At 44.8% G+C, this 27,837-nt stretch overlaps 1 protein-coding gene across 7 annotated transcripts in view; it reads left to right on the top strand.

Annotated features, from left to right (window-relative positions):
* Nucleotides 1-2,663: 2,663 nt before the first annotated feature.
* The window catches only part of SPOCD1 (SPOC domain containing 1), a 29,463-nt gene continuing 4,289 nt past the window's right edge, over nt 2,664-27,837 (top strand). Inside the window, exons 1-11 of one of the 7 annotated variants that reach the window (XM_079900765.1) lie at nt 2,664-2,760; nt 3,312-3,458; nt 4,152-4,511; nt 21,178-21,216; nt 22,215-22,391; nt 22,816-22,896; nt 23,050-23,110; nt 23,433-23,523; nt 24,267-24,426; nt 24,534-24,650; nt 26,302-26,427. In XM_079900765.1, the coding sequence (XP_079756891.1) occupies nt 3,351-3,458; nt 4,152-4,511; nt 21,178-21,216; nt 22,215-22,391; nt 22,816-22,896; nt 23,050-23,110; nt 23,433-23,523; nt 24,267-24,426; nt 24,534-24,650; nt 26,302-26,427 (1,320 nt within the window). In that variant the 5' untranslated portion in view covers nt 2,664-2,760; nt 3,312-3,350. Of the gene's footprint in view, nt 2,761-2,913; nt 3,053-3,311; nt 4,512-21,174; nt 21,217-22,214; nt 22,392-22,815; nt 22,897-23,049; nt 23,111-23,432; nt 23,524-24,266; nt 24,427-24,533; nt 24,651-26,301; nt 26,428-27,837 lie in introns of those variants that run through there. The other 6 variants (XM_079900764.1, XM_079900766.1, XM_079900763.1 and 3 more) reach the window with 6 other exon arrangements.

The following is a 27,837-nucleotide window of genomic DNA, read 5'->3' as shown; positions in this document are numbered from 1 at the left end:
ACAAAACAAAAGTCTAATTCTTTGAAAAACACCCTAGAAAGACTGATCAGGAGAGAGAGAAAGAGAACAAGCCCAAATAAACATTATTAGGAATGAAAAGGGGAATATAACTCTGATACAACAGAGATCTTTTGAATCATGGAATACTATGGACAACTTTGTGCCATTACATTTGAAAACCTTGAAAAAATGGACAAATTTTAGGAAAATATAAATTGCTAAAATTGTTTCAAAAACAAATAGAACTGAACAAACCAATAGTCATTTAATAAATCAACGTAGTAGTAAAATGTCTCATTCACCAAATGGCACCATATAATTTTCCAATGAATTTCACCAAATGTTATAAGGAGTAGAAAACCTAGGGACTTACCTGGTGGCGCAGTGGTTACGAATCCACCTGCCAATGCAGGGGACACGGGTTCGAGCCCTGGTCCGGGAAGATCCCACATGCTGCGGAGCAACTAAGCCCATGTGCCACTACTGAGCCTGCGCTCTAGAACCCGCGAACCACAACTACTGAAGCCCGCGCGCCTAGAGCCCGTGCTCCGCAACAAGAGAAGCCACTGCAATGAGAAACCCCCGCACCGCAACGAAGAGTAGCCACCGCTTGCTGCAACTAGAGAAAGCCCGTGCGCAGCAACAAAGACCCAACGCAGACAAAAATAAAATAAATACATTTTAAAAAATGAAATAGGGATAATAACAGTATTTACCTCTTAGACTTGGTGTAAGAATTAACATAGGTAAATTAAAAGAGATAAACATAGGATTAATATAGGTTAAGGATTTAGACCAGTCCCTGGCTTGAAGTAGCACTATTTGTATTAGCCATCATTGTCCTTTTATCCTCTATGCCACGTGGTACCTTCATTCCCCCTTTCTTTGCCCAGTGGTGGGAGACATCCATTATCTGAATGGACCAGAATAACAGTCCACTTGGTCTTAGGGGTCCTGGTCCACATCTCTGCTATCATGGCCAGGACATTCCATAGTGGGAGGTCATCTCACTCCCCAAATTTTTTTCTTTAGAGCAGTAATTGTGGTCATTGGTGACATCAATCTCAACTCTTACCTCATTTGTGACCCTGGCAGCCATATTGTGAGAGTTTTCAATATGGATCACGCTACAACTTCCTTTTTTTTTTTAATTAAAATTTATTTTCTAGAAGAGTTTTAGATTTAAAGAAAAATATTGAAGATTAGTATAGAGAGTTTCCATATACCCAGCACTCAGTTTCCCTCACTAACATTTGCTTTTTTAATTCAACATTATGTCTTTGAGATACATCCATGTTAATCTACATATACCTAAATGTATTCATTCTAACTGGGTGTAGTAATTCATTGACCTGGAAGCTTCTCAGCCTCACATGTCACAGGTTCAGTGCTGGGGAATTCCATCTCCCTCTCAGTGAGGTCTATCAAATCCCTGGTTCTGAAATGAAAGTATTTACATAGTCATAATGTTATAAATGTCATTTGGTTTTCAATGTTAAGAAATACATACAGGCAAAGTATGGCAAACTGAATTATGTTTACAAGAGAGAATGTACATGCTAACAACCTTAAAGCAAAAGTTAAGGTTGAGTTGATGGAGGAAGGCAGAAGTGGGGAGGGGAAATCAAGGGAAATTATTCATTTCACACGGGAGAGTCAAGAGGTACAATCTAAAGAAGAAACAGACATTTAAGACTATTATTTAAACGGATACAGTTGACCCTCCATATGTTCTGGTTCCAGATCTGGATTCAACCAACCTCAGATGGAAAATATTTTTTAAAAATTTTCAAGAAAGTCCCCAAAAGCAAAACTTGAATTTGCTGGGCACATGCAAAATATTTACACAGCATTTACATGAGGTATTATAAATAATCTAGAGATGACAAAGTATTTGGGAAGAGGCACATGCGTTATATACAAATGCTGTGCCATTTGATATAAGTGACTTGAGCATTCGGGAATTTTGGTGCGCCTGGGGGCTGGGGAACCGAATCCCCCATACAGAGAGAAGACTGTAACAGCAACCAATGGAATAAAAAAAAAAGATGAATATAAAAACAAAAACTGGGAGGAGAAAGGGGGAAAGGTTGATTAATGAAATCACACAGCAGGTTAGTCAATAGATACTGTTAACATTAATAAACCAAGTAATAGAGGCATGAGTATATTATTCATAGTTATATGAATTTTTTAAAAAGAGAGAGAAAGAAAGAGAAAGAAAGAAAGGAAGGAAGGAAGGAAGGTTGCTCCCAAGAGTTGGGGAGTGAGACGACATTTTTAGCTTTTTATTTCTAATCTCTCTGTTGGGCATTGCATCGGGTGTGCATTCTCATCTATATGAATTATATTTGAGATAACAATAATTAAAAATAAATAATTGAGCAAAAATCTAGATCTGATTCTGACACTCCTCTAGAGGTTCAGGCACTAGATCTGATTCAGACACTCCTCTAGAGGTTCAGGTTCAGGTTTCAGTAACTCCCCATCGCCTTATGAACAAGTTTAAACTCTCAGGCAGGCAGGCAAGCAGGCAGGTAGGCATTCAAGGTCCTTTGTCACCAGGCACCTCCTCCGGGAAGCCCTCGGTGGGGGAGAGCGTCCTCTGCAGGATACGGACGCCAGCACGCCTGGGGTACCGCCCTTTGCGTACCAACAGACTCCGCCCCTATCCCTCCCTCAGGGCTGCCCGCCTCACGTGTTCTCAGGCCCTTTACAGTTGAGGGTGGAACCCCGAGAGGTGGAACCCAGAGACCCCAGGTGAGAGCGTGTAGGCCGGTGGGGGACTGCCGGGTCAGGCCTGGGAACCTGACTGGAGTGTCTGTCAGACCCGGCCCGATGTGAGGCGGGGTCGGTCAGGAATTATGGGAATTAACGTCATTACGTGTCTGCTTGGTTCAGAGTGGTTTAAGGGCTGGGCTTTCTGTTGGGGAGAGAATCCCGGCTCTTCCACTTCTTATCTGCGCGTGTCCTTGGGCGAGTCACTGAATTTCACTTTCCTCACCTGTGGCTGCCAGCATGAAATGAAATAATGCACAGAAGTAACTAATTAGTAAATGATAACTGCTGTTATTATGGCCCATTTAAGCAAAAGTGTGAACTCCCAGAGAGGGGAAGACCTTAAAGGTGGCCGTAGCTCAACCCTGCTTGGAGACAGGCCTCCCCTCCCTCACCTGGGGTGCTTACATCAGTGGTACCTGGAGGTGCCACCTGTAAGGGAGGCAGCCTCCCAGGTTCCCACTGGCCTGGTGTCCTGAGTGGGCTGGCGGGTCAGACCCTCCGAGATGAAGTCCCTTTCTGTCTCCTCACAGGGCCTGCCTTCTTCTTTGGGCCCCTGTCGGTGGGCAGACATGTCTCAGGAGGCAGCTGCAGAGGGTTCCAGCACAGAGGACCCCGTTCTCAGTCTCCACAACAGCTGTGGGCTTTTCCAGGAGGATATGGAAGAAACCAGCTCCATGGTAGGCCTGGCACCAGACCTGCCAGGAGGGAGCTCTGGGGCCCCAGTTTGGGTGGGCAGCAGGAAGAGGGTCCTCAGGGAAGAGGCTCAGCAAGGTGCCAGCTCCCAGGTAGTGGGTGCTCCTGGGACTAGCCTGGAGGCCAAGGGCCACCTGGTGGTCCTGGGGCTGCAAGCTATGGGAGAGAGCCAGGATTCGGTGCCCGGCCCCAGGCTCCACATCCAACTGCCCACAGTGCCTGCCCACAGGAGGGCTCAGGCCTCCAAGAGGCTCCAGGTTACAATGCACAACATCTTAGCTGGAAGCTGGCCCAGGAATCTTTGTAGTGTGTCCGTGGGAACAAGACAGAAAAGCAGGAGGTCTGAGGCCCCCTCAGAGGATGAGGGAGCTGATGACTTCTTGTGGCTTGGTCAGAGCCCTGGTGGGGACAAGCCCCAGTCTGTGGGAGACTCCCCCCAAGGTGCTGACGTGGAGTCCTTGGGAGGCCCTTGCAGTCCTCTCTCTTGCAAGGACACTGGGTGTGGGCCTGGAGATTCAGGTGGAAGTTGGATGAGCTGTGCCTCAGGGATTGAGAAGTTTGAATATTTGCCCACTGCAGAGGGCGGGACCCAGCCAGGCAGCCCCTGTGACCCTGTCAGGTCCCCACTGCCCAGTGGAGGCGAGTCCCTTCATCCAGCTGCCCGGGATCCTCCACAGAGCCCTGTACTGTGCCTGGGAGTGTCCGGAAAGGCTTCCACAGAGCAGCAAGAAGCCAGACACATCGCGGGGCCTGGCGGTGGTGATGGTCCTGCCACCTCACACAACCAGGAGGAGTTGGAGGTCAAGGCTCAGCCAGTGTCTGGGGGGATGCCAGGACAGGGACTCGCTGCTGCCCTGCAGCCTGTAGCCAGCAAGGCTAGCTCAGGCCCATGCATGGGGCAGAGAAGATCCAAGTGTGCTAAACAGTTGAGAAGGAGCCCGGTGCCCCATGCCCAGGACCAGGGCACTGACAGATGCCCAGACGACTCCAGCCAGGACCAGGCAGAGGAATCCAGCCCAGGAGACTGCCCCAAACTGGTAGGTTGAGTCTGAAAGGTTGAGATAGGAAGGGCATCATTATCTTTTGGAGTCAGTGAGTCCTGGATTGAAACCTTATCTCTGCCCACTTCCTTGTTGAGTGACCCTGGAATAGTTTTTAACCTGTTTCCTCATCTGTAGAAAGGGAATACTAATTCCAATTTAATGGGTTTTTTTTTCATAGTATTTGCATATAACCTACACACATCCACATCCTATACTTTATTTTATTTTTTAAAATTTATTTATATTATTATTTTTCTTTTGCTGTACATGGGCCTCTCACTGTTGTGGCCTCTCCCATTGTGGAGCACATGCTCCGGACGCGCAGGCTCAGCGGCCATGGCTCACGGGCCCAGCCTCTCCGCAGCATGTGGAATCTTCCCGGACCGGGGCATGAACCCGTGTCCCCTGCATCGGCAGGTGGACTCTCAACCACTGCGCCACTAGGGAAGCCCTAAATTTGTTTTATTATTATTATTTTTTGGCTGTATTGGGTCTTTGTTGCTCTGCGCGGGCTTTCTCTACCTGTGGTGTGGGGGCTACTCTTCATTGAGGTGAGCGAGCTTCTCATTGCGGTGGCTTCTCTTGTTGCAGAGCACAGGCTCTAGACGCGTGGGCTTCATTAGTTGCAGCACGGGGGCTCAGTAGCTGTGGCTCACGGGCTCTAGAGCGCAGGCTCAGCAGTTGTGGCGCACGGGCTTAGTTGCTCCGTGGCATGTGGGATCTTCCCAGACTAGGGCTGGAACCCATGTCCCCTGCATTGGCAGGCGGATTCTTAACCACTGTGCCACCAGGGAAGCCCCAATGGGGTTGTTCTGAGCAGCAGTCCCTAACCTTTCTGGCACCAGGGACCAGTTACGTGGAAGACAATTTTTCCACGGACCGGGGTCAGGGGATGTTTTCGGGATAATTCAAGTGCATTACATTTATTGTGCACTTCATTTCTATTATTATTACATTGTAATATATAATGAAATAATTATACAACTCACCATAATGCAGAATCAGTGGGAGCCCTTAGCTTATTTTCACTTCCCACCAACTGATAGGGTTTTGATATGAGTCTGCAAGAAATTGATTTGTTATGGTCTCTGTGCAGTCAAACCTCTCTGCTAATGATAATCTGTGTTTGTAGCCGCTCCTCAGTGCTAGCATCACCGCCTCAGCTCCACCTCAGATAATCAGGCATTAGATTCTCATAAGGAGTGCGCAGCCTAGATCCCTCGCATGCGCAGTTCACAGTAGGGCTCATGCTCCTATGAGAATCTAATGCCACCGCTGATCTGACAGAAGGCGGAGCTCAGGTGGTAATGCGAGCAATGGGGAGCGGCTGTAAATACAGATGAAGCTTCGCTCACTCAGCCGCAGTTCACCTTCTGCTGTTCAGCCTGGTTCCTAACAGGCCACAGACCAATACCTGTCTGTGGCCGGGGGATGAGGACCCCTGGTTTTGAGGGTTAAATGAGATGATGGTGTAAACTAACGTGCCTAGCATAAGGCACAAGGTAAATCCATTTATGTCAAATTTGCTTTTCCTTGAGTGTTATAATAGCCTTATGAGACAGGCATTAGCCCTGTATTTCCAGATGGGGAAACTGAGGCTCAGAGAAGTTATCAAACTTCTCTAAGCTCACACAGCAAGGGAGGCAGTGCCTGGCTGTGTTCCCTGTATTCACTGCTTCCCTTTCCTTTGTTCTTTTACTGATAGTAATATTGGTCATTTTATAAATAATCATCGCTAACATGTTTGTACACCAAAGGCAGAAGATGGCATTACCTGTGTTTGATGTATATTTCTCACATAGTTGAATTTTTATTTAAGTATTTGATTTACAATATCATGTTAGTTTCAAGTGTACAGCATAGCAATTCAGTGATATATATATATATATATATATACACACATATATATATACACATATATATGTATGTATATTGTTTTTCAGATTCTTTCCCCTTATAGGTTACTACAAAATATTGAGTATAGTTAGTTCCCTGTGCTATACAGTAGGTCCTTGTTGGTTATCTATTTTATATATAGTAGTCACATAGTTAAATTTTTATCACATTGATTGAATATGTATTCTGTGCTAAGTGCTTTTGGTTTAGTCTTCACCTGAAGCCCAGAGAGGTAAGGTTATAGGCCCAAGGTCCCACAGCTGGTAAATGACAGAGCCAGGATGCAGACCCAGGCAGTCTGTCTGGAGAGCTTGCTGGGCTGCTTGCTTGTGCACATTCCCCGCTAGCATCACAGCAGTAATAGCAGCTGGCCTGCCTACCACGAGCTGGGTATATTCCCGAGCTCTTTATCTTCCATCTTCCTAACAACCATACGAGGTAGATGCTAATGTTGTATACCCGTTTTAATGTTGTGGGCACTGAGGCTCAGACAGGTAAAGTGACTATGTCAAGACCAAACAACAAATTAGTAGAACTGGGATAGGAACCAATGAGCTGCCTGTGTGATTTACCACTATTTGGTACTATAATTACATTAGAAGTGCTATTACATTGTCTTTGCAAACATCACTCAAAAACATTAATTTTTAATAAAAAAAACTAATATGTGTTTATTGTAGAATATAAGGAAGAAATAAAAATCCCCATAATGCCAACATTCACAGCTATCTCCTGTTAACATTTTTTTTGTAATTGCAACACGTTTTATTAATAATGTCAAAATTCTATTAGAACCTAGTCTATGTTAAGTTATAAGATACAGTTAATATTCTTTTTTTTTAACATCTTTATTGGAGTATAATTGCTTTACAGTGGTGTGTTAGTTTCTGCTTTATAAGAAAGTGAATCAGCTATACATATACATACATCCCCATATCCCCTCCCTCTTGCGTCTCCCTCCCACCTTCCCTATCCCACCCCTCTAGGTGGTCACAAAGCACCGAGCTGATCTCCCTGTGCTATGCGGCTGCTTCCCACTAGCTATCTATTTTACGCTTGGTAGTGTATATATGTCCATGCCACTCTCTCACTTTGTCCCAACTTATCCTTCCCCCTCCCTGTGTTCTCAAGTCCATTCTCTATGTCTGTGTCTTTATTCCTGTCCTGCCCCTAGGTTCTTCAGAACGTTTTTTTTAGATTCCATATATATGTTAGCATATGGTATTTGTTTTTCTCTTTCTGACTTACTTCATGCTGTATGACAGCCTCGAGGTCCATCCACCTCACTAAAAATAACTCAATTTCGTTTCTTTTTTTTTTTTTTTTTTTTTTTTGCGGTACGCGGGCCTCTCACCATTGTGGCCTCTCCCGCCATGGAACACAGGCTCCGGACGCGCAGGCTCAGCGGCCACGGCCCACGGGCCCAGCCGCCCCGCAGCATGCGGGATCCTCCCGGACCAGGGCACAAACCTGTATCCCCTGCATCGGCAGGCGGACTCTCAACCACTGCGCCACCAGGGAAGCCCTCGTTTCTTTTTATGGCTGCGTAATATTCCACTGTATATATGTGTCACATCTTCTTTATCCATTCATCTGTTAATGGACACTTAGGTTGCTTCAATGTCGTGGCTATTGTAAATAGAGCTGCAGTGAACATTGTGGTACATGACTCTTTTTGAATTATGGTTTTCTCAGGGTATATGCCCAGTAGTGGGATTGCTGGGTCGTATGGTAGTTCTATTTTTAGTTTTTTAAGGAACCTCCATACTGTTTTCCATAGTGGCTGTATCAATTTACATTCCCACCAACAGTGCAAGAGGGTTCCCTTTTCTCCACACCCTCCCCAGCATTTACTGTTTGTAGATTTTTTGATGATGGCCATTCTGACTGGTGTGAGATGATATATCTCATTGTAGTTTTGATTTGCATTTCTCTAATGATTAATGATGTTGAGCATCTTTTCATGTGTTTATTGGCAATCTTTATTTCTTCTTTGGAGAAATGTCTATTTAGGTCTTCTGCCCATTTTTGGACTGGGCTGTTTGCTTTTTTGATATTGAGCTGCATGAGCTGCTTGTAAATTTTGAGATTAATCCTTTGTCAGTTGCTTCATTTGCAAATATTTTCTCCCATTCTGAGGGTTGTCTTTTCGTCTTGTTTATGTTTTCCTTTGCTGTGCAGAAGCTTTTAAGTTTCATTAGGTCCCATTTGTTTATTTTTGTTTTTATCTCTATTTCTCTAGGAGTTGGGTCAAAAAGGCTCTTGCTGTGATTTATGTCATAGAGTGTTCTGCCTGTGTTTTCCTCTAAGAGTTTTGTAGTGTCTGGCCTTACATTGAGGTCTTTAATCCATTTTGAGTTTATTTTTGTGTATGGTGTTAGGGAGTGTTCTAATTTCATTCTTTTACATGTAGCTGTCCAGTTTTCCCAGCACCACTTATTGAAGAGGCTGTCTTTTCTCCATTGTATATTCTTGACTCCTTTATCAAAAATAAGGTGACCTGGGACTTCCCTGGTGGTCCAGTGGCTAAGCCTCTGTGCTCACAATGCCGGGGGCCCGGGTTCGATCCCTGGTCAGGGAACTAGGTCCCACGTGCTGCAACTGAGAGTTTGCATGCCACAACTAAAAATCCCACGTGCCGCAACAAAGATCTTACACACAGAAACAAAGATTCCGAGTGCTGCAACTAAGACCCAGCACAGCCAGATAAATAAATAAATATTAAAAAAAAAAAATAAGGTGACCATATGTGTGTGGGTTTATCTCTGGGCTTTCTATCCTGTTCCATCCTGTTGACATTTTGATATATGTCCTTTCTTCCATTTTTTTCCTATGCATATAAGTCTTTTCTTTGCCTAGAAAGGGGATCATGCATGTCACGATTTATTTTTTTAAATTAATTAATTTATTTGTTTTTATTTTTGGCTGTGTTGGGTCTTCGTTGCTGTGCGTGGGTTTTCTCTAGTTGTGGTGAGCAGAGGCTACTCTTCATTGTGGTGCACAGGCTTCTCATTTTCGTGGCTTCTCTTGTTGCGGAGCACGGGCTCTATATGTGCGGGCTTCAGTAGTTGTGGCACGTGGGATCAGTAGTTGTGGTGCACAGGCTTAGTTGCTCCACAGCATGTGGGATCTTCTCGGGCCAGGGCTTGAAGCCATGTCCCTTGCATTGGCAGGCAGATTCTTAACTACTGTGCCACCAGGGAAGCCCCATGTCACAATTTATAACTTGATTTTTTAGGTATTAAAAAAATTGTTTTACAATGAATTTGTTAACACAGAGTGAGGAAATCCTGTTTAATACCTCCCGGCCCAATTGCCCTTTGTCTGCTGTTAATGGTTAGCATCCTTCCAGTCTCCTTTTTATAACTTCTATACATATATGAACATCTGTATATTGAAGGCACCTTTTTATATATAAGTAGGTTCACGCCATGCCTCATTGTTCTGGGACTTACACTTTAATTTTCAAGTGCTTTAGTATTCGAAGGTGTTTCCCAGTTGGTACATACAATTTTGCAAATCTGTGCTTTCCCTGAACCCTGCATCATAGCGGTCTACAGGCACTGCCAGGACCAGAGGATGGGCTGGGTCTTCCTCTTCTCATTTCCGACCGCTGTCATGTAAGTTAAGAGCACAAAGCTCAGAGGCTGACAGACAGGCATTCAGTCCTGGCTTTGCCACTCTCTGAATGTGACCTAGGCAAGCGGCCTCACCTTTCTGAGTATAATTTCCTCATCTGCAAAATGGGGGTATTAGAAGTACTTACCTCATAGGGCGGTGTGAGGAGCAAACGAGATGACACATGTGTGTGTTCAGTATTTAGCACAGTGCCTGGTACAAGAAGAAACTAAAAAATGTTACCTGTTATTGATGTATACAATTTTGTCCTGCTTTAAGGACTGCCGGGGTGAACACTCCTGTGCATCTGGCTTCTCCCCATTTCAGATTATTTATTTGGGCCAGATGCCCGGGATTGGAATTCCTGGGTCTGCAGTGTTTTGAGGGGGTATTTGAGCTTGGTGGCGGAGCCAGGTTCCTGCCCACCTTGACTGGAAGCAGCCCACAGCTGCTCTCTCCTCCAGGCCCCATCGTTGACTCTGCGGCACAGCCCCATCATTCCACAGCTTCCCAAACAACCTGTTAGCACGGCAACTGGTGCCAGCTGAAGGAGAAGAATTGAGGCTGGGCTGTGACAGGGACGGGCAGGTGGTTGAGGACAGGGCTGAGTGGGGCGTGGGCAAGCATGGGCATAGTGCCCAGCTGATCTGCATCCCCTTTGAGGGCCCTGGCACCTTCTCCTGGAGGCAGCTTGGCTCATGTCAGGGGCAGATAGACAGGTTCAGGGTCAGGCTTTGCTTCTTACAACGGAGTGACTTTAGACGAGAGATGTCTCTTCTCTGAATCTTGTTGCCTCCTCTATGAAATGTGGGAATCAGCTGGGCCCCAGAACTGCTGGGAATCTGGTATGAGAGGCTGGCTGTGTTGTATTCTTTTGGTGTGAGATAGAGACTCTTAGAGGGGGGGTGGGGAAGTTGGTTGAAGCGCCATTTTCTTCTCTATTTGATCCCCACGGGGGTCAGTTAGGTCTGGAGCCACTCAGCGGATGGGATAGCAGGGACGTGGGGAGGGCAGCTCTGGCAGTGTCCCCTGTTCTGCCTGTCACAGCTCGGGAGGCACACAGCTCCTCCGGCCCCACCTCGGCTCCCACAGTCAGGTACCCCGTCTGCAGCTACGAAGCATCAGGAGTTGTGAGAGGGAGGAGCATGTCTCCAGCAGATGGACAGCCTAAGAATAGCTCTTTAAGTGCTTACTGTATACCAGGAGCTTCACATAGGTCATCATCTCATGTTTAATCCTCACAATAGCATGAAAAGTCAGTGTTAATACCCTTGTTTTGCTGATTAAGAAAACTGGGATTCCGAGAAGCTAAGTGACTCACTCAAGGTCGTGCAGTAAGTAAGCAGTGGAGTCAGGATTTGAATCCAGGCCTGTTCAGTTCCACTCTGTGCACTGAGCCAGGATGCTAAAGGCCTGGCTAAGGGATTTAGATTTTTATGGGGCTTTATTTGTTCAGCAAACAGGGAGTGCTCCTCCAGGATCTCAAAGTCCAGTGTGGGGAGACAAACAAGTAACCAGAGTTGAGATTCAGATTGACACCTAGCAGATTCTGGATACCCAGAGAGCAATTGAGTCTTCCCTAGGGAGGGGTGTGTGGGAGGGCTTGGAGGTAGGGTAGGGCACAGGAGGGGGCTGTGGGAGCTGGATCTGGGCAAAGGAAGTGGGTGTGCAGCAGGCAGAGAAGGTAGGAAGGGCATACTAGGAAGAGCGCAGAGCACATGCAAAAGTACAGAGACAGGGAGCAGCTTGGAGCATTGCAGGAGCAGAGCAGTAGGTGGGGTGGGGTCAAGAGGGGAGAAGGAAGGTGGGAAAGATCATCGAGGACAACATTGCTTAAAGGGAAATGGAGAGACTGAAGTCTGGTCAGTTACCGGGAGGGACTCTCTCAGGGGCAGGAGCCAAGGAAACTTAACAACATCAGAGTTTATAGAGAGAGCTTGCTGAGTCCCAGGCGCTGTTCTAAGAGCCTTGAATAATGATAATAATCCTTGCATTAACACTATGAGGTTGATACTTGTATTATCCCCATTTTACTGATGAGAAAACTGAGGCACAGAGAGGTTAAGTAACTTTCCCAAGTTCACACATATCCTAAGTATTGGCAGTAAGGATTCTATTGCACGAATATACCACAATTTATTTATTCCTTGACTCCACGTGGACATTTGGGTTGTTTGCAGTTTTTTGCTATTACATATGGTGCTGCTATGATGAACAGTTTTGTATGTTTCTTGGTACATATGGGCAAGAGTGGCTCCATGGAATATTCCTGGGAGTGGAATTGCTGGGTTATAGGGTATACACATATTCAACTTAAACAGTGCCAGATGTTTTCTAAAATGGCTGAAAATAGTTCGTACTCCCGCCAGCAGTGCAAAATTCCAGTAGCTCCACATCTTTACAAACACTTGATATTATCAGACTTCAATTTTTGCCAAAATAGGGATACGCTATGGTGTCTCAATGTTGTTTTAATTTTCATTTCCCTATTACTAAGAAGAATCTTTGCATGCATTCTGGTCATTTCTGGTTAAGTCTTGCCAAAAAAAAATTTTGGTTTTAACTTTTCCTTACTGATCTGTAGGAGTTCGTTATGTATTCTAGATACTCTTCCGTTGTCAGCTATATGTTTTGCAAATATATTCTCCCAAAGTGTGGTTCATATTTTGCTTTCCTTATGGTGTCTGTTGATGGGTAGAAATTCTTAATTATTAAAAATTGTTTTATTGCGGTAAAATATACATCACATAAAATATACCTTTTAAACCATGTTTAAGTGTACAGTTCAGTGACATTAAGTACATTCACGTTGTTGTGCAGTCATCACCACCATCCGTCTCCAGAACTTTTTCATCTTCCCAAATTGAAATTCTGTACCCATTAAGCAATAACTCCCCATTCTCCCCTTCCCCCAGCCTTTGATAACCACTATTCTACTTTCTGTTTCTATGAATTTGACTATTCTTGGTACCTCATATAATTGAAATTGTACAATATTTGTCCTTTTGTGACTGACTTATTAGCATAATGTCTCCAAGGTTCATGTTGTAGCATGCGTCAGAATTTCATTCCTTTCTAAGGCTGAATAATATTCCATTGTATGCCTTTACCACATATTGTTTATCCATTCATCTGTTAATGGACATTTAGGTTATTTCCAACCTTTTAGCCATTGTAAATAATGCTGCTGTGAACATTGGTATACAAATATCCAAGTCCCTGCTTTCAGTTCTTTTGTGTCTATACCCAGAAGTGGAAGTTGAATTGAATTGGAATTAAAAAGAGGTAGAATTGCTGGAGAAATTCTTAAGTTTAATGTATCCTAATTTATATGTATCCTAATAGGTATAATCTTTTTAAGGAATCTCTTTCCTATCTCAAGGCCATGAAGATGTTCTTCTATGTAGTGTTGTGTTTCCTTTCACACGTAGGTCTATAATTTGCCTGGAATTGATTTTGTGAGTGATATGGGGTATATCACTTTTTTATATGGATACCCAATTGTTTCAACACCATTTACTGAAAATTCTGTCCTTCTCCAGTTATATGCAATGCCAGCCCTGTCATAAATCAAGTCTCCATATATGTGGGATTGGTTTTGTTCTCCCTATGCTCATCTTGTTTAAAATTTCTTTCCTTATGCATATATTTTATATTAATTGTAATTAATTATAATAATTATTAATACTTCTTGATATCTAGCAAGAAAAGTCTCCCAATTTTGTTATTTTCAGGAGCATCTTTACTCTTACTTTTTTTCCTCCTTCACATAAATATTACAATCAGCTTGTCAATTTCCACACTTGAAAAAACCTGTTGAGATCTTAATGGGAAATATACTGTACCTGTAAATCATTTTAAGCAGAACTAACATTTTTACAATATTGAGTCTTCCAATCCATGAACATAGTATATTCCTCCATTTATTTTGATCATCTTTATTGTTTTTCAATAAAGTTTTATACGTTCTTGCATATAAAAGTCTTGCATATCTTTTTCAGATTTATTCCTAAATACGGTATCTATATATAATATTTTGTTATGGAAAATTTCAAATATATGTAAAAGTAGATTGAATTTTAAGCAGGAGTTGGCAAGTTATCACCCACGCTTTGGTCACCTCAGCTGGTTTAGTAAATAAAGTTTTATCAGAGCACAGGCACAACTATTTGTTAACAAATTGTCCATGGCTGATTTCCTACCTCAGTGGCAGAGTTGAGTGATTGCAATGGAGACTGTATAGCCAGCAAGCCTAAAATATTTTCTCTCTGGCTCTTCACAGAAAAAAATTACCGGCGCCTGGAATGAAATCTCTTGTACTCATCACCCAACTCTAGCAACCACGCATTATTTTCTCTAAAGGTTGACCATAATTCCTTAATATCAAATATTTGTTTAATATCCAAATTTCCAATAGTTTCATAAAGATGATAATTTATTTTTATACTTTGTCTTTTTAAAGTCGGGATCTAAGTAAAATCTACACATTGCAGTTGGTTGATATGCCTTGTAAGCCTCTTTTAACGTATAGGTCTGTTTCCAATCTTGTTTTTCTTGCAGTCATTTTTGAAGAAACTAGGTTGTTTTTCCTGTAGCTTATTGCATCGCTGTGGTTATAGTGCAGCCTGTTCCTCTGTCTTCTGTATTTTCTGTGAACTGGTGGTTAAACCTGGAGCTTTGATTAGATTTGGATTCAAAGTTTTGGGGCCAACTACTTTTTAGGTAGTGGTGTGGTCTTTCCATCAGAAAGCACATACTGTCTGATTTTATTTCTTTATGTGTTTACGTATTATAAAATGGTAACTTTTAAAAATTGCTGTTTCTAACTATTGATGGTATATAACATGCAATTGATTTTGCAGAAATCTTTTATTAATTTATATAATTTACCTATTAGGATTTTTTTTTGCTTTCTATGTAGGTAGTCATATAACCTGCAAATAATGAGAGTTTTGTTATTTCCTTTCCAATTCTTACATCTCCCCCACCCCCTTTCCTTACTGTGCTAGCTAAGACCTTTAGTATAATATTGAATAGAAGTAGTAATAGGGTAACAGGGAACTTTGTCTTGTTCTGGATTTCAAAGGGAATGTGGTCATCATTTCACCATGAGTGTGATGTTTGCTGTGTTTTTATATAGATACTTTATCAAGTTAAGGAAGCTCCCTTCTATTCCTGATTTGCTTGTTATTCTGAATGGACAGTACATTTTAAGAAGTATATTTTCTGCATTTTTTGATATAATATGATTTTTATTCTCTTACTAATGTTAATTTAATGAGTTGGGTTTTTAAAATATTAAGTCAATCTTGCATTTCTGGAATAAACCCCAAATTGATCATGTTATATCTTTTTTATGTTTTCTGAATTCATGTTGATAATATTTGGTTTGGAAATTTTGTATTTCTGTTGATGAGTTAACTGGCCTGAAATGATTTATTCTTACAGTGTCCTTGTGAGGTTTTGGTATTCAGTTTTGCAGCCTCATAGAATGAATTGTAGAGCGTTTTCCCTTTTTCCATTTGCTGCAGTAATTTGTATAAAGTTGGAATTATTTGTTCTTTGAACATTTCGGTAGCATCACTGGTTAAAAAAAAGAAGTCTCAACTGGTGTTTTCTTTAAGGAAGATGATTCCTTCCCTACTGATTCAATTAATTCTATGCTTATAGGTTTATTCAGTTTAAAAAATTTTTTCCTTGAGTCAATTTTGGTAAGTTACATTTTTCTAGAATTGTATCCATTTAATCTGAGTTTTCAGATCTACTTGCATATTGGCATAAAGTATTTCACAATAGCCTCTTATCTTTTTAATATCTGTGCACTTATGATTACTCATTCTAAATATTGTCTCATTGTCCTTTCCCTCTTTTCCTTAGGCAGAGAATTGTTTTTTTTCTTAGTCTTTTCAAAGACCTGATTTTTGGTTTTGTGGATCCTCTCCATTATATGTTTGTTTTCAGTATCATCTTTCTTTCCATTTATTCTCTTATTTTTATAATATTTTAAGAATGATGCTTAGTTCATTAATTTTCTATCTTTTTCCTTTCTAATAGTCATTTAAAGTTCTAAAGGAACCTCTAATGATGATGTTAGTTCCATCCACACACTCTAATATATGTCTTTCTTATTATCATTCAATTCTCAGTATTTCATAACTTTTATTACAATTTTTCCTTTGGCCTATGTGTTATTTATTTATTTTATGTTTATTTATTTTATTTATTTTTTGGCTGCATCAGGTCTTAGTTTTGGCACACGGGATCTCCATTGAGGCATGCGGGATCTTTCCTTGTGGCACATGGGCTTCTCCCTAGTTGAGGTGCGCAAGCTCAGTAGTTGTGGCACATGGGCTTAGTTGCCCCTCGGCTGTGGGATCTTAGTTCCCCAACCAAGGATCAAACCCACGTTCCCTGCATTGGAAGGTGGATTCTTTACCACTGGATCACCAGGGAAGTCCCTGGCCTATGTGTTATTTAGAAGTGTATTTCTTAATTGCCATTCATATGAGTTTCTTTCTTTACTTTCTTTCTCTATGTTTTTCTTTTTGTTATTGCTTTTTAACTTAATCATATTATGGTCTGAGAAAGTGATCTTTATCTGAGTCATCTGATGTGGTAGCCACTATACACTTGTGTCTACTGAGTACTTGAAAGTTGGCCAGGGGACTTCCCTGGTGGTCCAGTGGTTAAGATGCCGTGCTTCCAATGCAGGGGGCGTGGGTTCAATCCCTGGGAACTAAGATCCCACATGCTGCGTGGCGCGGCAAAAAAAAAAGAAAGCTGGCCAGTCCAAATTGAGATGTACTGTAAGTGTAAAATACATACAGGATTTCAGTGACTTAGTCACTGAAAAAAAGAAATTAAAGTTTCATTAATAATGTTTTTTATTGATTACAAGTTAAAATGATAATATTTTGGATGTTTTGAGTTAAGTAAAATATAAAATGAATTTCACTTGTTTCTTTTTACCTTTTTTTAATGTGGCTAGAAAACTTAAAAATACACCTATGGCTCACATTTGTAATTAATTGGGCAGTGTTGGTCTAAAAAATACTAGTCTTTTGAAATTTGTTGCTATTTGCTTTATGGCTCAGGTTGTGCTTAATTTTCATGTATGTTACATGTATACTTGAAAAGAATGTGTATATTAAGAACAGTGTTCTATATATGTACACAGATTAAGCTTCTTCATTGTTTTCATTCAATCTTTTTTATCCTTACTGATTATTTTGTCAGCTAGATTTAGCAATAGTTAGAGAAATACATTAAAATTTCATGCTATAGTGGTGGTTTTGTCTTTTTCCTCATAGCTTTGTCAATTTTTACTTTATGTTTTTTGAGATTATGTTATTAGACGCTTATACATTTAGAGTTGTTATAGCTTTCTGGTGAAATTGCTAATCTTTATGTAATGAGGTCTTTGCCTCTAATTATTTTTTGCCTTAAAGTTCGTTTTGTCTGAGACTAGTGTAGCTACAAAACTTTATTTTGGTTAGTATTTGCCCACTCACATATTACTCCATTTTTTTCTCTTAACCTTTTTGCATTGTTGTGTTTCATAAATAGGTTTTATAAGTGTCTTATAATTGGATTTCCTTTCTTTAAAGTTCTGATAATTTTTGCATTAATCTGAAATATTAATCCATTTACATTTGTTGTAGTTATGATTTATTTGACTCTATTCCTACTGTCTTATTTTCTGCTTTGCATATATCCTGCATTTTCTTATACACTTTCTCCCTTTTATTACCTCCTTTTAGATTGATTACTTTTTCTTATTCCTTTTTATCCCTCTATGCCCTGTTTGTATTCTTTTGGTGGCTGTTGTAGAAATGTTAACACAAATACCTGACCTATCAAAGTATAAAGGAAGTTACTGTTTTTATCTTCCTCTGAAGTAATACGATGATCTGGGAATGCTTTAGTTCCAAGCATGCACCTTCCCAATTTATGTGCTGTTGTTATCTAGTAAGTTGGTCCTAAGTTATTTTTTTAATCCCACAAATTACACAAATATTATAGTTTCATATAATCAGTGTTCGTTTAGATTTAACAACATAGTTATCATTTTCTTTGCTCAGAATTCCTCTCTACATCTCAGCTTTTATATCTGGGATCATTTTTCCTTCCTTCTGCCTCAAGTTCATCCTTTAACATTTTGTTTATTGAGAAAAATAAAATTATCAAGAAAAACAATAACTCTCTTGGTTTTCTCTATGATATCTTTATTTTTTATTTTAAACCATTTTTAAAATTGAAGTATAATTTACAATATTTCAGGTGTACAGCAAAGTGACTCAGTTCACTGAATCTGTTCTTTTTCAGTTTCTTTTCCATTATAGGTTATTACAAGATACTGAATATAGTTCCCTGAGTTACCCAGTAGGTCCTTATTGTTTATCTATTTTATATGTAGTAGTGGGTATATGTAAATCCCCAACTCCTAATTTATCCTTCCCCACCCCCGCTATCCCCTTTGGTAACCATAACTTTATTTTCTATGTCTGTGAGTCTATTTCTGTTTTGTAAATAAGTTATAATATCTTTATTTTATCTTCATTCTCAAAAAATATTTTGTGTGGGTGCACAATTGATATTTTCCTTAAGCATATTGAAAATATTATTCTACTGTGTTTTGCTTCCATATTACTATTGACAAGTTAGCTGTTAGTCTAACTACCATTCCTTTGTAGGTAGAATGTCTTTTTGTGAGAGGCAGGCATTATAGCGTTAGCGGTTAAAGGTGTGGCCTCTGGAATCAGACTGCCAGGATTTAAATCTTAGATCTTTGGTTTACTAGCTGTATGACACTGGGCAAGCTGATTAACCTCTCTGTGCCTCAATTTCCTCTTCTGTAAAATGGGGGCAATAATGGTACCAGTACCTAACTCGCAGGGTTGTGATGAGGATTAAGTGAACTAACAAGGAAAGCATTCAGAACAGTGGTAGCACATTTTCAGTGCTATTAAAGTGTTAGATTTTTTTCCCCCTCTCAATGCTTTTAGGATCTCCTTTTTTTAAAAAATAAATTTATTTTATTTATTATTTTTGGCTGTGTTGGGTCTTCGTTGCTGCACGCGGGCTTTCTCTAGTTGCGGTGAGCAGGGGCTACTCTTCGTTGCAGTGCGCGGGCTTCTCATTGCAGTGGCTTCTCTTGTTGTGGAGCATGGGCTCTAGGTGTGCGGGCTTCAGTAGTTGTGGCTCGTGGGCTTCAGTAGTTGTGGCTCGCGGGCTGTAGAGGGCAGGCTCAGTAGTTGTGGACACGGGCTTAGTTGCTCCGCGGCATGTGGGATCTTCCCGGACCAGGGCTCGAACCAGTATCCCCTGCATTGGCAGGCGGATTCTTAACCACTGCTCCACCAGGGAAGCCCAGGATCTCCTTATCATTGGTGTGGAGCAGTTTCACTATGATGTGTCTAGGTGTGGATTTACTTTCATTTAAACTTTTTGAAATTCACTGAGCTTTTTGAATCTGTAAATTGTCGTCCTGTATCAAGTCTAGAAAATTCTTAGCTGTCTATCTTCAAATACTCCCTCTGCTCAATTCTCTCCTCTCTCTTTCTGGAACTTTAGTTCCAGAGTGATATTAGTCCTTTCGCTCTAGCCTTTGTGTCTCTTTGATTGTGTTTCACGGTCTCTGTGTTGTAAATATTTTGTATAATTTCTTTAAGTCTATTTTCTAGTTCACTAGCTTATTTCAGCTGTGTCTAATATGCTATTAAACCTATATATTGACTTTTAAATTTTAATAGTTATTATTATCATATTTTTATTTCCAGAAGTCGTGTTTTGTGCCCAACCAAATCTGCCCTTCAGAGTATATATATATATATATATATATATATATATATATATATATATATATATATAATATTTTTAATACATATTTTTGCCCTTCACTCATATGTTCAACATTGCCTTTTATTTCTTTAAATATATCATACATAAATATGTTGTATTCTTGTCTGATAAGTCCAGTATCTGAAGCCTTTGCTGGTCTGATTCTGCTGCCTGTTGTTTGGGAACCTCATAACACTGGTATGTGGACCCCTGAGAACAGGGGCCAGTCAAAAGGTTTGAAACTGTGAAGGACTATTCTTAATCTCTTTCCTGTCTTCCCTCCCAGATGTCCCTTGTTTTTTCTCTGCCACCCCCTCCCCCATCTCAATTTACTTTTTTGAAAGGCTGATTCATTCCCATGGTTAAAAAAAAAAAAAAAAAAGTGAAAAGTCTCCCTCCCAACTCCCAGTCCCTTTCCTATTGGAAGCCTCTGATATCCAGTTCTTGTGGATACTTCCAGAGATATTTCATGCAGATTCAAGCAAATACAATGAAAAAATCTTTCTCTTTTTAAAGCAAATGGTAGCACACTACACACATTGTTCTGAACTTGTCTTTTAATTTAAAAAGTATGTTTGTGCTTATAAAAGAGACACATGCTCATTCTGAGTAACATAAATACCCAAGTGTCTACAAGTAGAAAGTGAAAATCCCCCTGGAATTTCATTCCCCAGAGATAACTTCTATTATGCATCTATAAATATATATTTACATAAATGGGTTTATGCAACACATACTGCTCCGTAACCTATTTCTTTCTTTTTCTCCAAACAATACAGCTTGACATCTTTCCATGAATCTTACCATATCTCTCAGTGCTCTCCACATAGCCCAGCAGTTAAATGCCTGGGCTTCGGAGTCAGACAGAACTAGGTTCTAGTTACTTAGTAGCTATGGGACTTTTCAGAGCCTCTCTGAGCCTCAGTTTCCTCATCTGTAAAATGGGGATGGAAATAGTACATAGTTCATAGTGTTGTTCTGAGACCTTAATAAGATCATGTATGACATGCTTCTTCCAGGGTCAGCTGCTTTATAAGCCCTTGATGAATGGTAGTTTTTTATTACTACTCACTCTTTTTAATGGCCACTTAGAATCCGTAGTATGATATGTAACTATTTATTAACCATTACCCTTTTGATGGACACTGGATTGTACCCAATTTTTTTGTTGTTGTTATAAATGCCAACCCAGTGAACACTGAATGTACATCTTTCACCTTTGTGTGTATTTTCTTGTGAATTCCCTGCAGTGGGGTCACTGGGTCCTCTGAATTCTAATGTCTGTTTCTTCTTTCTCTCCGAGGAGGCAATGAAAATGGCCCATGGGGTGAAGCATGTGTATTACGTAGGTTTTTTCCTTTTTATTACTGCTGTTTTTTCTCTCTCTCCTGAGGTGTGGTGGGGTGGGAGGGGTCCTCCCCAGAGACGATCCCAGCCCCCTGCCCCAGCCTGCCCTCCTCCGGAGCTTCCTAGTACTCCCCACTTCCTATGACGTGAATCTCAGACCTCTGTTTTCCCCCAAACCTTGGAACCTGACCATTCATGATCATTCATTCAAGGATTACTTTTTAGACCCATCTACTTTCAAAACAATTCCCTGTGGTTTGTAATAAATTAAAAGAATCAAAACACACTCAAATGGGTTAAAGTCTAAAGAAAGCAAGAAAAGGGGGAGGAGAAGGGGAAATCTTGTTACAACACCCCACCCCCCAATCCTGGAAAGGTACAACGTCTAGGCTTAAAGTTAATACTAAGCTTCCTGGCAGCCAATGCAAAAAGGGGAGCAGGAGAGATTCTATAGCTCATTAGAAGACCCAGAACCACTCTGCATCTTGAAATGGTCATGAAGGGCTTCCTCTCAGGGGCAATAGAGGGGTGATCAGCAGGCTTTCAGAAGGGGTGTTGGACGTGTTCGCCACGTGGCTGTTTCAGGGCAAAAGGCAAGTCAGTGACCCTGGAAAAGGGGCATGACAAAGCTTTGAGGAAGAGAAGGTGGGTTCAGAACAGGATATGGCTCCCTGGTAAGATGTATCTCTGGTCAGAAGGGTGAGAAGGGTCTCAGTACAGGGTCCAGGTAACTCTGAACGTGGCTGGGAGTGAGAGGGGAAGCCGAGAGGATGGGAATGAAGACAGGCTTCTCTCCTGGGATGGAGGCCAGGCAGTCAGCAAACATTTATAGAGCCCTCCTCTGTGCCAGCCTTTTCTGGGCATTAGGAATACAATGGGGGCTAAGACGTACATGCTCCCTGTCCTCATGGAGCTTACAGTTCATCAGGGAAGAGCGAGGACAGTAAACAATTGCAGGTGAGGTTAGTGCTCTGAAGGGCTCTTCTTCCCTGGCAGGTTGGTTCTGGGGCAGTGATCCACCTCCTGGGGGCCATCGGCTACGGCCAGGCAGGGGGGCTCCTGCCTCCGAAGCTGGAGGTTCTGGAGGACATGATGGAGGTCAACTCAGCCTCACCTGTCCAGAGGCCCAGATTGAAGGAAAGGCCCATGGCCCGGGGCCCCACGGGGTGCCAGGTACAGAAGATGTTCTTTACACTGGCAGGTCTCTTCATCCTGTTGGGAGAGGCACATGCACACCTGATTCGCAGAGATGGTGCTGCAGCCCAGAGAGACGCCGTGACTTGCACATGGTCACACAGAACGTAAAAGCCAGAGGCAGAGTTAGACCTCTGCTGGCTGGCCGCCCCCGGGTGGTGGTCTGTGCATTCCTTCTCCTGCACTGCAGAGTTCAGGAGCTTGACCGGAGCAGAGGAGGAAGGGAGGGGCTGGGCCTCCATGCATTTGGGGAGAGAGCAGTTGTTGGCCTTTGTTCCTGGCCACCCCTCATGTCCTGCCATCCCAAGATCCTCTAGCCACCTCCCTCAGGGGGGACAGCATGGGGCTCTGGTGGCCTCTCTGACCCCTTCCACCATCCGAGGAGTCATTCCTTTCTGCCCAGGGGCTCCACCTTCTTCTGCACATGCTCATTCTGTTGCAGGAGGGGGTTCCCGTTCAGGAGGCTGGTGCAGAGTGTCCGGGGGTGAGTGCTTCTGCCCTGGCCACGCGGCATCCCTCCCTGGAGCACGGGTAGGGGGAATGTGGGACTGGGGAGGTGACTGGGGAGGCAGGGTCCCCCTGGGGCTGGGAGGCTGCAGCCGGGGACAAGGCCTCGGGTCCTCACCCTCCCCTACAGTGTGGCCCAGTGGAGGCTGAAGAGGAGGAGCCTGGGGAGCGGGCGCGGGGAGAGGACTCAGGTGAGGGGCCGTGGGGGGTTCCCCTCAGCAGCCGTCTGTCTTCTAGGGACTGCTGAGCACGCAGGGGGCTCCCACCCAGCTCCGGGCCCCAGCCCCTGCCAAGACTCCTCTCCTCTCCCACCCGCAATCAGCCTGTAGTCCTTCCCCAATGGGGTGGGGACCGCTGGCTGCCTGGACTCGGCTCCCAGACAGACATCCTAGACGCCCTGGGTCTCTGAGGGTGGGACCCTTGCCTTGCCTGCCTAAGCCCCTCAGCATTGAGTCACCCCCTCCCCTTGCCCCTGAGCATCCACTGGGCGCCAGAGACTCTGTTTCCCCACAGCTCAGCTTCAGCCCCAACAGGAGAAGCTACCCCTGGATATTGGGGTACGGGGCACTGTGGTCCGTGCCATGCGGGAGGCGCTGTGGAGTCGGTAAGGCCTTGCTCCGCGTTCCCTGACATCCAGGACGTCCTGAAGGGCTGCCTTCACACACACCACCTCCCAGAGCCGTGCCGTGTTCTAAGGGCTTCTGTGTGTACGACTAACCCCATTTTATCCTGTGAGGTCATTTGCCCACACGTTTGAACCTGGGTCTCTCTGGCTTCAGGGCTGTGCTTTCTCATTAAGCCGCTGCAGCTCTCAGTGTCTGCTCAGGTCCTCGTGGATGTCGCCCACAACAAATGCTTTCAGACACAGTGAGACTCTCAGAGATCTGAGCACAGAACTGTCACTTTACTAATGGTGAGGCCAAGGCCCAGAGAGGACAGGGTTTTGCAAAGGTCACACAGCAAGTCAGTAGCCGATTCAGGGTTACATCCAGGGCCAGGGCTCCATCCCCTCCCCTGACCCATGCCTTGCCCTCCCCCCACCAGGCTTCCTCCCCTCCCTCCATACCCCGGTTTACTGGCCAGGGACAGAGCAGGGGCTGAGCAATCCGATCTTGCTTTTCTACTCATCGTGTGGCCTCAGGCAAGCCCCTTATCCTCTGTGAGCCTCAGTCACCCCATCTGTAGATGGAGAATGATGATACCTCTTCTTCACGGAGTTGGGGGGAGAATAAATGGGTTCATGTAGGAAAATGTTCAGAATAGAAACCAGAGTTGGCCCAGACCCTGCTCTCCACCCATGTCTCCCTCGCGGGCTCGGTGCCCTGGCCCTGCCCTTGTGCCCCACAGCCTTCAGGGGTGCCCAGACCTGGCGCTGAGTGAGGAGGCCGTGGAGGGCATCGCTGCCGGCATCGAGGCAGCCCTCTTCGACCTGACACAAGCCACCGACGGCCGCTACAAGAACAAGTACCGCAGCCTGCTGTTCAACCTGCGGGACCCCAGGAACCCGGTGAGTGGGGCTCTGGGCTAGGCTGGGTCCCCCTCAGAGGTGGGAAGCCCTGGCAGGATGTTGGGTGGGGCTCTCCAAGCGGTGTGGTGCAGCCCCTGCCCCTGCAGGACCTGTTTCTCAAAGTGGTTCACGGAGACGTCAGCCCCCACGGCCTGGTGCGGATGAGCTCGGTCCAGCTGGCCCCCCAAGAGCTGGCCCGCTGGCGGGACCAGGAGGAAAAGAGGGTGAGCTGTTGGGTCAAGTCAGGACATGGAGAAGGGGTTTGGGGAGGGGGAGGCCCGAGGATGGAGCGGGAGAGACAGACAAAGAGTGAGGAGGAAGGTGATGAGACAGGGGAGCACAGGACAGACAGAAACAGAAACGAGGGAACAGAAAGATCGGGCAGACAGGGAGAGAGTCAGAGAGACTCTCCCCACCAAAAAAGAAGGGAAAAGAGGCAGAAATGAAGGGGGTTGGAGATGGAGAGCTCAGTAGAGAGGTGACACCAACGGGGGTGTTGTCTTCCACTTGCTTTTCTATGGAGCTGGGCTGGGGGGAGTGGGGGGACTGGGGATGTTGGCGCAGAGTCTGGAATCCAGGATTGTCATCCACCATCCATGGGGCACAGACCCAGTGTGATGACCCTGCTCCAGTCCAGCCCCAGAAGTTCCAGAAAAGGCTGGAAGTCTTCCTAGTGCCCCAGGCTGAGCGAGGAACCCCACAGCCTCCAGCAGTTCACAGATACACCCCCATACACCCAGGGGGAACTGCACAGGGGCAGGGGAGGTGTGGGCACTGAGCCAGCTTCAGGAGCCGCTTGCATAATGTTTGTTGGTGCCCCAGTGAGAAGGGGACTGACCGAGGGAGCAGGGCCTGTGGTATGGGCTAGGGCAATAAGGCCCTTATTCTGACAGACACTGGGCTGGTTAGAATTAATAACTGGAATCCGTTAGGAGCATCTGTCCACTCTGAGCTTCTGTCCGGGCACTGTGGGCGACCAGGACCAGCTATGTAAATTGTGGAGCCAGTGCAGAATGAAAATGCGGGTGCTTTGTTCAACGATTAAGAATTTCAGGGACTTCCCAGTGGTTAAGACTCTGTGCTTCCACTGCAGGGGGCACTTGTTCGATTCCTGGTCGGGGAACTAAAATCTCTCATGCGGGCAGCGCGGCCAAGAAAAAAAAAAAAAAAAATTTCAAGATGATGGCAGTATTTAGCATGGGGCCCTTCTAGGCACAGGGCCCTGGGCTACTGCATGGAGCCCATGCCCGCAAAGCCAACCCTGCTGGGAGGACAGGGCTTCTGTCCTCCCGGGGTTGTTAGAAAGAAAGAGACAGGCTTTCAGGAATCGTTTCAGGTAGGATGACACTGATCAGCAATAAGAATCACAAGTAGCGTTTACTGTGAGCCAGGCTCCAGGCTAAACACTCAACATAAGCTGTTTAATATGATGCTCTTAATTTCATTTCTAGAGAACAGATCAACTAAGGCTTAGAGCAATGAAGGGCTTGCCCAGGGCCACACCATCTTGTGGGCCTTTATTAATGACAGCTGGTGCTCTAGCGCCTGTGCTCTTTCGACTACCCCACACTCTTCCCAGGGCAGAGGGTGGGTGGGATACAGTCGGGCAGATTTGACTCGTGCGAGAAGGCGAAGTTCAAGAAGGCTTCCTGGGGGAGGCCGGGTTTGAGTTGGAGGGTGAATGAGTGGAAAATGGAGAAGTAAGGCGGATGGTGGGGGGTCTCCAGGTGAGGGACTGGCAGAAGCAGAGACGTGGAGGAAGGGAAAGGGCTGGCATGGAAGGGGCCACAGCGGAGGGGCTTCAAGGGAGCACTTGGGCTCTTGGTGGCCAAAGTCCTCCAACCCTGGCTGAGCTGGGGCTGCTCCGCCCCTCAGAGCCTGGAGATCATTGCGCAGCTGCAGAAGGAGCCGTGCAGCCTCCCGGCCTCCAAACTGACCCACAAGGGGGAAGTCGAGATCCTGCGGGACATGGACCAGACGCTGACCCTGGAGGATCTGGTGGTAAGTGGGAGCCTGACGTGGTGCCAGGCAGGGCTTGTGCCCTCGGATCCCACCCCTCACCTCACCAGCTGTGTGGCCTTGGGCAAGTCATCTGACTACGCTGAGGCCCACGGTCTTCATCGTAGATAGGGGAATGACGGTGGCCGCACAGGGTCTGGGTGAGCACGGGGTGAGACAAACGCCGGCACCGGGCCTGTCCGCACCTTCGCAGCGCTGCTGCCCCTCCTTTTGGCCTAACCCCAAGGCACCTCGTGTGAGTAGTAGTGAGTCCTGTCTCCGCAGTTCCCCCCAACCTCAGGCATTCCGACCAGATCCCAGGTTGGGAAGCAGGAGGGACACGCTGTTTGAGGCAGCGACTTTTCGGATGCAAGGAGCAGAGCCTTGCTCTATTCAGCAGAAGGACTTAGGGATGCGCCGGCAGGGCACCACCTGGAGTCCAGAGCAGCCTGTGCGGAGTGTCCTTTTCTTTGTGGGGGACCTGCCCCATCCTCCTGTCCATCCTGCTTCTTCCTCCCCCTTGGCCCCTCCTCCTTGCACATGGCTCAACAGGATGGCTCAGCAGCCCTCGAATCAGTGAACCCATCCCCTCAGCCTCCTGCAGCCAATCAGAGCGCCCCTTTGGCTCACTTCAGTCGCTCTCAGGAGAAGGCTGCTCCGGCTTTGGTTGGGCGTCCCGTGGGTCAGATGTTCACCCCGGTCTAATCAGCTGTGTGTCCGGGATGGGGAAGCGCAGGGTCCCTTGAGCCACGTTCGTTCGCTGGGGAAATGGCAGTGACCTTGACCGACAAAAATCCCTGCTGTCCCTCACCAGTATCCAGGCCAACAAGCAGACCTCCTGGCTGTGCGGAGAGGAGCCCTAAGAGGGCGTGGCTGCTCCCCAACCCAAACCAACCTGTATTCCCTGAGTAAATTGAATGTAAATATAGGGGGAGGAGCCAGAGAGAGAGGGAAGAGAGAGCGGGCGGCAGGGTAGGGGAGGGGAAGATAACACAGAATAGCAACATTTCCTCCGACTGAACACCTACTATGTGCCACTTTTACAAACAACGCCTCATTCAAACCTCACGATATAACCTACGAGATGGGTGATGCCTGTTTCCTGGGTGAGGCACCTGAAACCGTTTGCCCAAGGTCACTTAGTTGGCAGTGGGGGAGACTGGAACCCAGGCTCTCTGACTCCAAAGCCTGTGCCTTGTCACTGCTCTGGAGGTGGTTTTAAGGCAAGAGTGAGAGTTTCAAGATCTTTTCAAATCTTCCTGAAGCAATCAATGTTTGTTGTGTGTTTAAAGCTGTTTCTATTATGAGGAAGAAAGGGTGATTTGGATTGGGCTTCAAGGTTCTTAAAAACGTTCATTCTCCCCAGTTCTGTCGTCTGCTTCTGAGAACTCGTCCTAAGGAGATAATTGAAAG

This window comes from Stenella coeruleoalba, assembly GCF_951394435.1.
Source record: "Stenella coeruleoalba genome assembly, chromosome: 1".
In the NCBI taxonomy this organism is placed as follows: domain Eukaryota; kingdom Metazoa; phylum Chordata; class Mammalia; order Artiodactyla; family Delphinidae; genus Stenella; species Stenella coeruleoalba.
This window is presented reverse-complemented; position numbering and strand designations above follow the sequence as displayed.